Genomic DNA, 12932 nt, shown 5'->3' with positions numbered 1-12932 from the left:
ACTAAATTACGTAATTTAATTACAAAATAAATGTAATTGTAATCAGTTACAATTACTGTGAAAAAAAGTGTAATTAAATTAGTTACTTATGAAAATGTTAATAATTACAAAGGGGGTTATATCTGATTTTTTCACACACGCACAGATTTAATTGATTTCTTTCATAAATTGCAGCAACTGCTGTAAAATATGAGACACCAATGTTTCAGGGCTTTAGGACACAGAATAGGACACATGCTTAGTCGATAACTTTTATTTAATATTTGGATTTATGAATATGATTTTTTTAAGATTAACTGTTTTTTCCAAGGCATTGTTAGATGCCAGTGTTTCCTGTTATAACTATGCAAATATTTGATAAAAAAACTGTAATAGTTACTAAACTGTTTCTTATGGTTTTAAATCTGTATTTAACCTCAGAATGATCTCAAAGTAAGTCTTATTTTGTGGTAGCTGTGCTTTTAAATTAAATGACTTATTATTAATCTCAATTCAAGTGATGAAAGACTAATTAGTGTTGAGTACTGTGAAATTAATCCTGTCTGGTTTATATGATTGAAAATGATTAACAGTTGAAAACATTAGAAATTTAGAGAAGTTATCAAATGTAATCAGTTTAGTTACAGTATTTATTACAGCTGGCTGTGTTTTTTTATTATTCTGAGGTAGAATTTACTAGATAAATAGGCGATGATACTTCTATTGTGCTTTGTTTATGTATTGTTATATATAAAATAATTAATTTTTATTTGCACTAATTTAATACAATAAATTACTCAAAATCAGCAGGTTCACAGCTGTGGCTACTTTTATTCTGAGGTAAATTTTACTTGCTATATATTTAGTAAAAGGTTTACAAGCTGTCAACGAATGGTTAATCTGCGAGCAGTTGACCGATGCAAAAATGCAGACGAAAGCGGTAAGAAAAACAAACACATCGCCGATGTTTGTTCAGAGCGGGCTCTTTAAATTTTTGCGCTGTCGTAACGACGCATGTCACGTGATGTAGTACAACATGGCGGATGTAGTGCGTCCGAATTTCATTCATACTTTATATAGAATGTACTTTTTTAACATTTCAAATGTAGTACCTGTTGGTTTTAAGACTCAGAGTACTCATTTTTAGTCAAACGCACAGAACAAAAAGTGCGTTCTCCTTTACTGCGTGTTCAGACAAAAGGTATACAGCTCTTCTTCAATGCTAGCTAACAGAATACAAAAAATATGCCCAGAGCTCCCCCAGTGGTCACACCATCAAAACCCAAAAAGAAAATTCACATTAGAGGCAGCTTAGTAACTTTAACAGCTTTAACTGAAATACACAAAAGTCAATAACCATTCTAGTAAGAGTGATATTTTCCAACAGTACCTATTTATGCAGTATGTGATTTTGGACGCACCCATAGATCCTTGTGTAAAGTCCAGTCATATACAGAAAACTGATAACTTTCGCTGACTTATAGTCCTTTATTCTTAGAATAGATTTTATACAAGCATTCAAATAACTCTGAAAACATGTGAGGTCTTGCTGCATGATGAATGACACACTGCATTATTACATGTCTCACAGTTTCTTCCAGTCCACATCTACATCTCCCATCTGGATGTTTTACAAAAATTCAACGCACAATGACCCAACCTTAGTCTAGTTAAAACACCACGATCCTTTCTTTCTAACCTTATTGTACTAGAATGCCCTACTATTGGCTGAACAGAATAGTAATGTCTGCCTTTATATCCTTCATTCCTTTCCATTTTCCACAATTGTACCGTTTCTTCTTGGATAATACTTTTACACCCAACTCAAGTTTTGACATCTCGTGTGGTTCTGTGTGATTTGAACAACTTCAAGTTACGCCCTCCCCTGCTACAAGATCCACCTCTGTCACAACAAGTTACGCGCCTGTTCAACTTGACGACACTTCATCCTCCAAAAATAGTCGGTTGTCCTTCTTGAAGTGTGCGGCATTACAGTAGGCTACAGGACTTGGTTCACCATCAAGCCTCTTCTGTGTAAATAGTTGTGATTTCTAATTTGTGATGTCTGTACCTATAGGATGCATGTAAGGAACCTAGGATACATTTACCATGTAAGTTTCCAGGGTTCATTCGTTCATTTGTTTTAATATAGAGCTATGCCTGTGTGTTAACAGTTTTGTTTGTTTGTGGAAAACTAAACCTAGCGAAGGAGAGTCCAAGTCTCTGTTGTATGTGATCATTACTGTGGATACCATTATGGTTATGCTTATGTTTTTATCATTATTAGCCTAATATAATTGTTAAATTAATGATTACACCGATTGGCTGGTCGCAGGAAAAATTACTTCTAAAAGCTCTTGCTTGTGTATTTGGACTTTGGGACTTAATGTATAAAAATGTAATATTAAAAAATCTATATATTTAAAATGTTTTCATGAGCAAGATGAATGCTGACACCGTGGCTTCACCCGACGCGATAAAATACAACAGAACCAATGATTTGTGTTTTGTATGTCAGTGAATATAAACCATCAAAATCAGTAAACTGTGCATACAGCCGAATTATTAATACATTTTTATACATTAATCAAGTGCGACGCGACAAAATACAATAAAACTCCTGATCAATATAAATGTTATCATATTATAGCCTTTGTCAGTAAATAGATCCCATTATAATCAGTCATGCTTATGCTGTGAGAGCGCAACATCCGTAATATAAACGAACAACTGATGCTCCGCCCAATACATCCTGACTTCCTGTTTCTTGCATTAAATGCATAACCGCATTACTTCCTCCTACTTGTCTCCTGTCTGCAGCGATATATACTTGAATCTGTCTGAAGGACACCACAAGCAGCACGTTTTTTTTTTTTTTGAGACCATTGACACTACATGTCTTTTAAAAAAAATAATCCATAAAACTCTTATTTTATGAATGTGTATTTACCCAGTTGTTTAGTATTCGATATTGAACATCTAATAAAATTTTGGAGCAGAATGTGGTGATTAATTTAATAATTATGAAAGTGCAATGCCATATACATAAACAAAAATGGACTAATACTAAATCCAACATTACATTAGGAGACAGTAGTGACCTAATGGTTAGAGTCGGACTTGTAACCTAAAGGTTGTGGGTTCGAGTCTCAGGGATTGTAGTTGGGGGGAGTGTATGACAAATGCTCTCTTCCATACCACCGAACCCCTAACTGCTCCCCGGGCGCTGCAGCAATGGGTTAAATGCAGAGCACAAATTCCAAGTCCACTTCACTTCAATTATAATCAAACTAAAGCATTACATTGAGGTTTTGTAAGTTAACAAGAAATTTATAAAATCATAGAAATTCTCAAATAGAAATATAACATTTATGTAACTGGGGGGGGGGGGGGGGGGGGGTGATTGGTTTAACAAAGATAAAAAGATGATAGTTTTATGTTTCTTTTTACACATTTTTTAATATGTAAAAATTTTCAAATAAAGTGAAAGGGAATTTGTAGAGTTTGTTGTAACTTTATAGTAGTCTACATAACAGCTCTTCTGTTTTGTCTTCAGGTTGAATCTGCTGCTGTTGCTGGGTTTGGTCATTTACAGCGGTCAGTATCATTTATGTTAATAAATACATTTTTGAATTTCAGTGTCAGAGTTATTCCAGTAGATTGTTTTTTCTGTTGTGTCACTCAGGCAAGTGATTAGGTGGATATTTGTAGATTGAAGGTGGAAATTTCCAATCATATTACATTAATAACACACACTACCATCACAGGTTTGTCAAAATCAGAATCAGAATGAGTTTTATTGCCAGGTATGTTTACACATACGAGGAATTTGTTTTAGTGACAGAAGCTTTACAGTGTGACAGAGAGACAGCAACAGGACACAGATAATAAAAGAATAATATCTGTGCAGTTAATTCCAGTTCATTCATTAATTAAACACTGTTCAGGAATTTATTTATTCTCTTTGCGTGACACACACACACGCTATACTTGTGAGGACTTTCATAGACTTCTATTGTTTTTATACTGTACAAACTGTATGTGCTATTGCCCTACACCTAAACTTATCACTCACAGGAGACTTTCTGCATTTCTACATTTTAAGATAAACTTCATTTAGTATTTTTAATCATTTATTTCCCTTGTGAGGACCGGCCAAATGTCCTCACAAAGTCAAAAATCTCAGGCTTTACTATCCTTGTGGGGACATCTGGTCCTCACAAGTATAGCTAAACACACACACACACACACACACACACACACACACACACACACACACACACACACACACACACACACACACACACACACACACACACATGTTCAGCCTTTATTACAGTGAGAGAACTAACACATTTAGTTTTGTATACTTTACATTGAACTTTGTATTGTATTAAATATTTACTGTCTGTATTTGCAGAAACCAGCACTATATCTGTGTCAGGAGAAAAGGGGGGCAGCGTCACACTGTCATGTGAATTTGAGGACAATGAGATCTCTGACATTAGTTTAAACAATGGGTCAGAAGTCATCACTGTCTGTCAGACTGAAGAATGCAGTGGACGAGTATTTAAACAAGGAAACTGTGACGTCGTCTTCAAGAATCTGAGCTTCAGTGATGCTGGGACGTACTTTTTGCATGTCTATTACCATAATGATCAGACAGAGCTGGAGCGACAGATCAGGACGTACCAACTTCATATTCATGGTAAATTAAAACTAATCAAACCATCAACAAGTGCTTCTGGTTTTCCTTTAGTAATTGTGTGATATTGCATGTATCCAGCACAGACTCTGAATATTAGTGGTCACCAATATGGGTTTTTCTAATGATTTTATATAAATAATGAATGATTACATTTGGTCCCTCAATCCTAAATATGTGCTTATGGCCTTGATTTAGTGACACCATCATAATAACGATTGTCTCTGTTTCTCTTCAGATGATATTTCTGTGAAAACAGGTGAGGAGCTGAAGTTGGATGTTCTGCTGTCAAACGCTGATAAAGTGCAGCATCAGAGCAGAAGAAACACAGAGTGGACGGAGGTCTGGAGCAGAACTGATGGAGTTCAGAGCGAACGAATCACCATCAGAGATAGAAACCTGATCATTAATGAGTTTACAGCCAGAGACGCAGGAACATACAGAGTTCTGGACCCTGATGAAGAAATCTTGATCACAGTGACAGTCACAGGTGAGAGAAACTTTAGAAATATTATGTTTAAACAGTAAATTCATACTAAAACGTGAGAATAACATTTCAATATTCTGTACAGAATCAAAGGAAAAACTGGACGACACTGATAAAGACAAAACTGATGACACTAAATATCGTTGTGAGTTAAACAGGAGACAATCAAAACTTAACAAAAATCTTAAACAGTGAATTTAAAGATTGAAAGAAATGTAAAAAATAAAATAAGTGCTCTCTCCCTACTTTTCCCTTCCACCTGCAGGCTACTGGATTGTGATTGTGATTGTGGTTCTGGTTCTTCTGGCTCTGATCGTGACTGCTGTCATCTTACACACACGTCTGCACAGAGGTTACTCGTGTGGTGTTGCTCCAGGAGGAAAAGAGGAACTGAGTACAGGAGACCCAGAAGCATTGAGGGCCCATACTGATGTCTGCCGAGGGCCCGGTGGAGCGTGATTAAACTGTACACTTGTGCAGGACGTCTGTTGATTTGATTGGTTAAGACTGGAATACACCACATGACTTGAACAGTCGGAACATATTTTTAACACCGTAGGCATCACACACTTGCACTTGCCAACTTTATAAATAGTGATAAACAATGTGTTCAAGAATTGGCTTTAAATATCACACGTGATACCCTCAGACTGGATGGAACCAAAGTCTGAAAAAAATCAGTGCTCATCATACAGTACAGTACAAATCTGTCAGCTCTGACCGACTGACCAAAGTAGCACCATAGCACTGACTGAAGGCAAATGGCTTCAACTCAGGGAAAAGATCTGTACAAAAGTCACGTTACTTGTAAATTTGCCTTCAGAGTCAACAGATCTTCAGAAGATACTGTCAACATATTTCTGCAATATATTTGTAATTTTTAGTGTGTATGCACATTTGGGTTGGACCCACCTCTGTCTGTTAACTGTATCTGCATTTAGTATTAGACAGTGTGCATGTAAATATGTATATTTTGTACTGTTTCATATTTAAATATGTTTTAATAATGTTAATATGTTGCTTTTGTTTGTTTAATAGTATGCATTATTCTTTGTAAATCAGCTTTGAAACATTGTGAAAAACCAAATACACTATCTATACTACAATATTTATACTTAGCTGTTTTAAACATGATATGCAGTCGTGATTCTCAACAGCCAGAAGCAGCACAATGTTTGATGGACTTTCCCCCTTATTATTAGTCCCTAGCCTGGCTGTATCTGGAGGACTATGTCTGGACTCACAAACCTACACACACTGAAGTCCATGAGCTAATAGACCACACATCTCCTCACAGCTCAGAACAGTCTGCTTTGATAGAATAACCAGCAGAGGGCAATAAAGACCGATCATACTCATCCTTCAGACTCCAGCCATTTTCTGAAAAACAAAGCTCTCAACTGTGAGAATTATACTTTCGGTTTAGTTTTTACTGAAATCTCGCTAAACCTGCAGTAGTTCTTCAATTTAAACAGCCAGAGTGTAAAACTCATGCAGAACTTTTACTATGTAAGTTTTTATCCTTTCAAATGAAGCTGTGTTTTTGTGTTATTATACATATAGTTTGTTTGTTTGTTTGTTTGTGGAAAGTGTTGCCTGCTAACTAACCTGCTAATGATGCTAACATGTTTATCATTATGCTGATGAACAAATTATGTTTTTGTATTAGTGGAATTATTAATGTAATTATTGTTTTTTTCTAGACTGTTAACTCAATTGTAATCAAATGATTTCTGGGTAGCAGGTTACTGAATTTCTAGACTGTTTGTGTTCATAAAACATTTGGGTTTGAAGGATCATGATTACACTGAACATCTATAAAATGCATAAAACCAAAGATTTGGATTATAGTTTGATGTTTCTTATATAAAACCCACATGTGAATGAATCCTCAAATACAAGTTAAACTGTTGTGTAGCATTGTGTCTCATTCTATCAGTCAGTAAAGTATTGTATTGCTGTATTAATCTCTGTGTGATGTGTGTCTGTATCTGTGTTTTCTCATCAGGTTCAGATGCTTCAATCTTCTTCTTCTGCTGCTGTTTTGCTTCATCTATCAGAGCGGTCAGTGTCATGTGTTTTTATTATAAATGGTATTGACTTTTAGTTCCAGGTAGAGTTATTCTAAGATATTTATTCTAAGATATAACAAGATATTTTGTTGATATTTAGTGAAGTGAAGTGAAGTGAAGTGACATTCAGCCAAGTATAGTGACCCATACTCGGAATTCGTGCTCTGCATTTAACCCATCCAACGTGCACACACACACACACACACATACACACACAGCAGTGAACACACACACACACACACAGCAGTGAACACACACACACACACACACACACACACACACACACACACAGCAGTGAACACACACACACACACACACACACCCGGAGCAGTGGTGTGGCGAGCAGTGGGCAGCATTTATGCTGCAGCGCCCGGGGAGCAGTTGGGGGTTCAGTGCCTTGCTCAAGGGCACCTCAGTCGTGGTATTGAGGGTGGAGAGAGCGCTGGACATTCACTCCCCCCACCTACAATCCCTGCCGGCCCGAGACTCAAACCTGCAACCTTTGGATTACAAGTCAGATTCTCTAACCATTAGGCCACGACTTCCCTTCCCTTTTATGGACTGATGGTAGAATTTTCACAGCATATTAAATCATCACACACTGTGACATCACTGACGTATCTATGCAGATATTAATTAATCTATTAATAAATATAATTTGGTCTGGCATCTGCTTTAGCTTTGTTTTGTCATGAATGAGGTCTGTTTGTGAACTCTGAAAGACCAATAAAACACGAAACTCATAAAATGAACAGATGAAAGTGGAAATAATCAACAGGGACACTTTAGACACATTTTCATACTGTAATGTTTCTGCAAATTGCATAATTTTATTTTCATGAGAAATAGCCTATGGCTCGAACTAATAACCTTTTTTAAAGCATTTCTGATGTTAAATATTGAAGAAACTAAAAAGTAATTAGCAAAAGTAACCCAAATGACTAAAATAACTCTCCTAGAATATTTTATGATGACACTGATTATGTCTATTTGTTCAGTATTGATTATTTGTATTGAATGAATCTGTATTTGCAGGAGCCCCTCCTGTAGGAACCAGCACTATACCGGTGTCAGGAAGAAAAGGAGACAGCGTCACACTGCCATGTAGATTTGAGGCCAAAAAGATTTCTGTTATTAGTTTAAACAATGGGTCAGAACTCATCCCTGTCTGTGAGACTGAAGACTGTAGTGGACGAGTATTTAAACAAAGAAACTGTGACGTCGTCTTCAAGGACCTGAGCTTCAGTGACGCTGGGACGTACTTTTTGAATGTCTTTTACCAGAATGATCTGGCAAAGCTGAAGCGACAAATCAGGACGTACCAACTTCATATTCATGGTAAATCAAAAACCATTCAAACTATGAGCAGCTGCTTTCCAGATCTCCTTTAATAATTGTGTGATATTGCATGCAACCAGCAGAGACTCTGAACGGGACACTAATATTCAGATTAATCGTCTCAAATATGAGTTTTCTAATGTCTGATTTTATCCACTGATAAATGATTATATTTGTTCTCTCTTAAATATATGCTTATGCTGTTTCTCCTCAGACGAGATCTCTGTGAAAACAGGTGAGGAGCACAAGTTAGATGTTCTTTCCAATGCTAATCAAGAAGTGCACTGGACCAAAAACAAAACAAGCTGGAGGGAGGTTTGGAGCAGAAGCAGCGGAGCTCAGAGCGATCAACTGACTGACACTGATGGGACTCTGACCATTAAAGAGTTTACAGCCAATGATGCAGGAACATACAGAGCTCTGGACTATGAAGGAGAAATCTTGATCACAGTAACAGTCACAGGTGAGAGGAAATATTAAATGGACAGCTGAGGTTTATTCATCATGATTTGAACAGCAAATTAATGCTAAACTGTGACTAACCTTTTGATATCCTCTACAGAATCAGATACAGAATCAACGGGAAAACACTACAACACAGATGATGACAAAACTGAGAACACAAGACAACATAGTAAGCAAATCAAGAGGCATTGAGAGCTTCACAAAATCTTTAAACAGTGAGGTTTAAAAAAAACAAACAAACATTAAAATGTGTTGTTACGTCTATGACTTAATGCATTATATGTTGGTTTTGTTGTTGTTGCTGTTGTTTCGTTCCTTTTTAGGATTGGTCCTGGACATAATGGGAGTCTGCTGGTGGTTGGACCGGAGAAGAGGCCAGGACTATAAATTCCCTGGCATTCCACTGGAGGGAGCTCTCTGCCTCTTTGATTGATAGCTCAAGGTTGTTGTGATACTGTGCTAGTTGGTGACTATGTGGTTGCGACAGATTGTGTTGTCTGTTCCAGCCGAGTGCCTTTATTGACTTGTGTGAGCCTTATCGTAGGACATTGATGTCTTGTTGAACCATGTTTGTAAATTTGTCACTGTGTTGTGGAGCAGTAGGGGGTGAGTGCCTTGTTTCTTTTGTAGGCCATTAGGCCATTACTTTTTCTCCTGTTTATTGGGCAGATAAGGAGATAGGGAATTTGATTGTATGTTTTGTTTCTTTATTTTGATCTGTAGGGAAGGTAGTTCTTTTGTGGGGAAGTTAGTTTCTGTTTGTTTATTATTTTTGGCATTAGCTCACCCCTGAAGATTTCGCTTCTGGTTGTTTTCGTATGTTTTGAATATATTGTTTGTGTATCTTAGCCGAGAACGGCGGATACTATTGCAACATACACGAACAAGAAAACAAGGAAAGAGAAATAAAATGATCAACTCAGATGAAGTGGTAGTGTTATTTATGTTACAGTCTGACCTAGACCAGAGATCGTAACATAAATTGGGGGCTCGTCCATTAGTTATATATAAATGAAGATAATTGGTATAGTTGAACACGCGTTTGTTCTGGTAATTTTCTTGTTGTGTGGGACGAGTTTATGGATAAGTATGCAATTTGATTTAACGTCATTTACGTTGTCTCCTACGACGGAGGAATTTAATAAGTGTCGTAAAGCGGATTTATTGCTAATTGCAGATTTCTTTAATGTCCTTGTTCCTAGGGAGGGATCGAAACAAGTTATTAAAGATGAGTTGTATAGCGAATTAGTTGAGGCTGGAATCTTGCCGGATGAGTCGGTGGAAGGGTTAGCGAGGATGAGAACAGAAATTCCGGGGGATGAGGATACGTTTACTTTTCCTAGTATAGATCCTAGTCATCCCCGTTTTGATCCTATGCTAGCTATTAAATTAAAGGAGTTGGATCTGCAGTTAAAGAAACAGGATTATGATGCGCAGCTTCTTCATTTTCGGACTCTGGAGTTAGAGGCTGATAATAGATTTAAATTACATAGTTTGGAACTGCAAGCCAAATCGCCATCTAATATTCCTGTGCCTGTGCCCAGGTCTAGACTTCCAGCTCCTCGTTCATCAGGGAATGTACCAGTTTCATCGGTACCGGGTCAAAGTCCGCCACTCGGGTTATTTCAGAGTACCTCCTCATCTGGTGGTGAGTTTGTGAACAGTTTTGATGTGAGTAAATACGTTACACTTGTTCCTCCTTTTAGAGAGACAGAGGTAGACTCTTATTTCGTCGCTTTTGAGCGCATTGCAGTTACATTACGTTGGCCAAAAGAGTTGTGGTCGTTACTGTTGCAGTGTAAATTAGTGGGTAAAGCTCAGGAAGTGTGCACAGCCTTGCCTATTGAGCAAAGTTTGAATTATGATACCGTTAAATCTGCAGTGTTAAGAGCGTACGAATTAGTACCTGAAGCTTATCGCCAGAAATTCAGAAACCATCAGAAAATTACCAGTCAAACCTTTGGTGAGTTTGTTCGTGAGAAAACGTTGTTGTTTGACAAATGGTGTGCAGCTAGTAGAGTTACAACGTTTGAGCAATTACGAGAACTTGTGGTGTTAGAAGATTTTAAGAGTTGTGTTTCAGAGGACATTGTTGTGTATTTGAATGAACAGAAGGTATTGTCTGTGATTAATGCAGCTGTTCTGGCAGATGAATTTGTGCTTACGCACAAAACAGTTTTTACTCCGTTTGTGTACAGAGAGAAATCTGGGTCATCTGGTGAATTTTCTGGGAAAAACGGTTCGAGAGTTTTTAACAGGGGCAAGGGAAAACGGGAGTATAGAGAGGCAGTTTCGAATGTGTTCCGTAATACAAATTTGTCTCGTGAGGGGGAAAGACGGGTGTGTTTTTTCTGTCGCGAGGCAGGACATTTGATTGCAGATTGTAAGCGCTGGAATCAGGGTAAGGTCTCTGAGAAACCAAAGGGAGTTGCTTTGGTTCATACTGCTCCCATGGTGGCTGACTCTTTTAATTTGCATACCAATTTATACTGTCCGTTTATGATGAATGGTTCGGTATCTCTTTCAGGTGAGCAGGAAAATTTGAAGCCGATTACTATCTTGCGAGATACAGGATCAGTTCAATCTTTCATTCTGGAGAGTGTACTGCAGTTTTCGGAGCAGTCATACTGTGGCTCCAGTGTGTTAATTCGTGGCATTGAGCTTGGCTGTATTAAAGTGCCTTTGCATTCAGTTTATCTTCAATCTGATTTATTCACAGGAGTTGTGCAATTGGGGGTACGTTCTCAGCTTCCTGTAGAAGGAGTAGATTTGATATTAGGTAATGATATCGCTGGTGGTAAAGTGTTCCCTCAGCCCATTGTTGTGGATAAACTGGATGTATTTGGACTGTGTGACCTGGTGGATGTGGGTCAACAGTTTCCTTCTGTCTTTCCTGCTTGCGCGGTAACCCGTGCTCAGTCTAGGAAGTTTGATGATGTTTTAGATGTGTCTGAAACATTTATGACTGAAGTTGACAGACAAGAATGTGTGCAGGATGTTTCTCCTAATGTCTGTGTTTTTGACCAGGAGGTGGCAGTCCAAATTGAAACTATGCTTGAGACAGGGAGGGAATCGCTGGCGGCTGCGCAGAAAGCTGATACATCTTTAGCCAAGTGTTTTGCTGTAGCTGTACAACAGGATGAAGCAGTGGACAAGGATGTGGCTTACGTTTGGGAGGATGGAGTGCTCATGCGTAAGTGGTCTCCATCAGAAAAGGATCTGAGTTGGAAGACAGTGTTTCAGGTAGTGGTTCCTCAAAGCTATCGTGAACAGATTTTGTGTTTTGCTCATGACCATGCTCTCTCTGGCCATTTGGGTGTAAATAAAACGTTCAATCGCATTAGTCGCTATTTTTATTGGCCTGGTTTGAAGTCGGCTGTTTCAGAGTACTGTCGTTCATGTCATGTGTGCCAGCTGGCTGGGAAACCTAATCGGGCAATTCCTACTGCTCCTCTTCATCCGATTCCTGTACTGTCAGAGCCATTTGAGAGAATTATTATTGATTGTGTTGGTCCATTACCCAAGACAAAGTCTGGTTATCAGTACCTGTTGACCCTAATGTGTGCTGCTACTCGGTATCCCGAGGCGATTCCTATGCGTACAATTAGAGCTAAGAATGTGACTAAAGAATTGATCAAATTTTTCTCTACATTTGGTATTCCTCGAGTTATACAGTCGGATCAGGGTACAAATTTTACTTCCCAGCTGTTTTCTCAGGTTTTAGGCTGCCTGTCTGTAAAGCATAATCTCTCTAGTGCCTACCATCCAGAGTCACAGGGAGCCCTCGAACGTTTTCATCAGACTCTGAAAAGTATGTTGCGTGCATACTGCTTCGAAACCGGGAAGGATTGGGATGAGGGAGTCCCTTTGGTCATGTTTGCAGTAC

At 38.1% G+C, this 12932-nt stretch overlaps 2 protein-coding genes across 2 annotated transcripts in view; both read left to right on the top strand.

The window, feature by feature from the left end:
• The window catches only part of LOC306885634 (uncharacterized protein), a 431626-nt gene that overhangs the window by 394506 nt on the left and 24188 nt on the right, over positions 1–12932 (top strand). The gene's annotated exons all lie outside the window — the stretch shown is intronic.
• Positions 1939–7086, top strand: LOC306885590 (uncharacterized protein). The gene is made up of 6 exons (XM_079442235.1): positions 1939–2090; positions 3536–3576; positions 4400–4687; positions 4923–5174; positions 5257–5316; positions 5437–7086. Coding segments are annotated over exons 1-6 (837 nt in total). The 5' UTR covers positions 1939–2088; the 3' UTR covers positions 5631–7086.

This window comes from Barbus barbus (assembly GCF_936440315.1).
Source record: "Barbus barbus genome assembly, chromosome: 19".
NCBI classification, from domain to species: domain Eukaryota; kingdom Metazoa; phylum Chordata; class Actinopteri; order Cypriniformes; family Cyprinidae; genus Barbus; species Barbus barbus.
Note: the sequence above shows the minus strand (reverse complement) of the source record. Positions and strands in the feature narration are given on the sequence as shown.

What these genes read in the sequence shown, in the direction of transcription:
- LOC306885590 (XM_079442235.1), top strand. An exon ending in GTACCAACTTCATATTCATG is followed by an intron (nt 4,688 to 4,922) that starts GTAAATTAAAAC and finishes GTTTCTCTTCAG; the next exon opens with ATGATATTTCTGTGAAAACA. An exon ending in TGATGACACTAAATATCGTT is followed by an intron (nt 5,317 to 5,436) that starts GTGAGTTAAACA and finishes TTCCACCTGCAG; the next exon opens with GCTACTGGATTGTGATTGTG.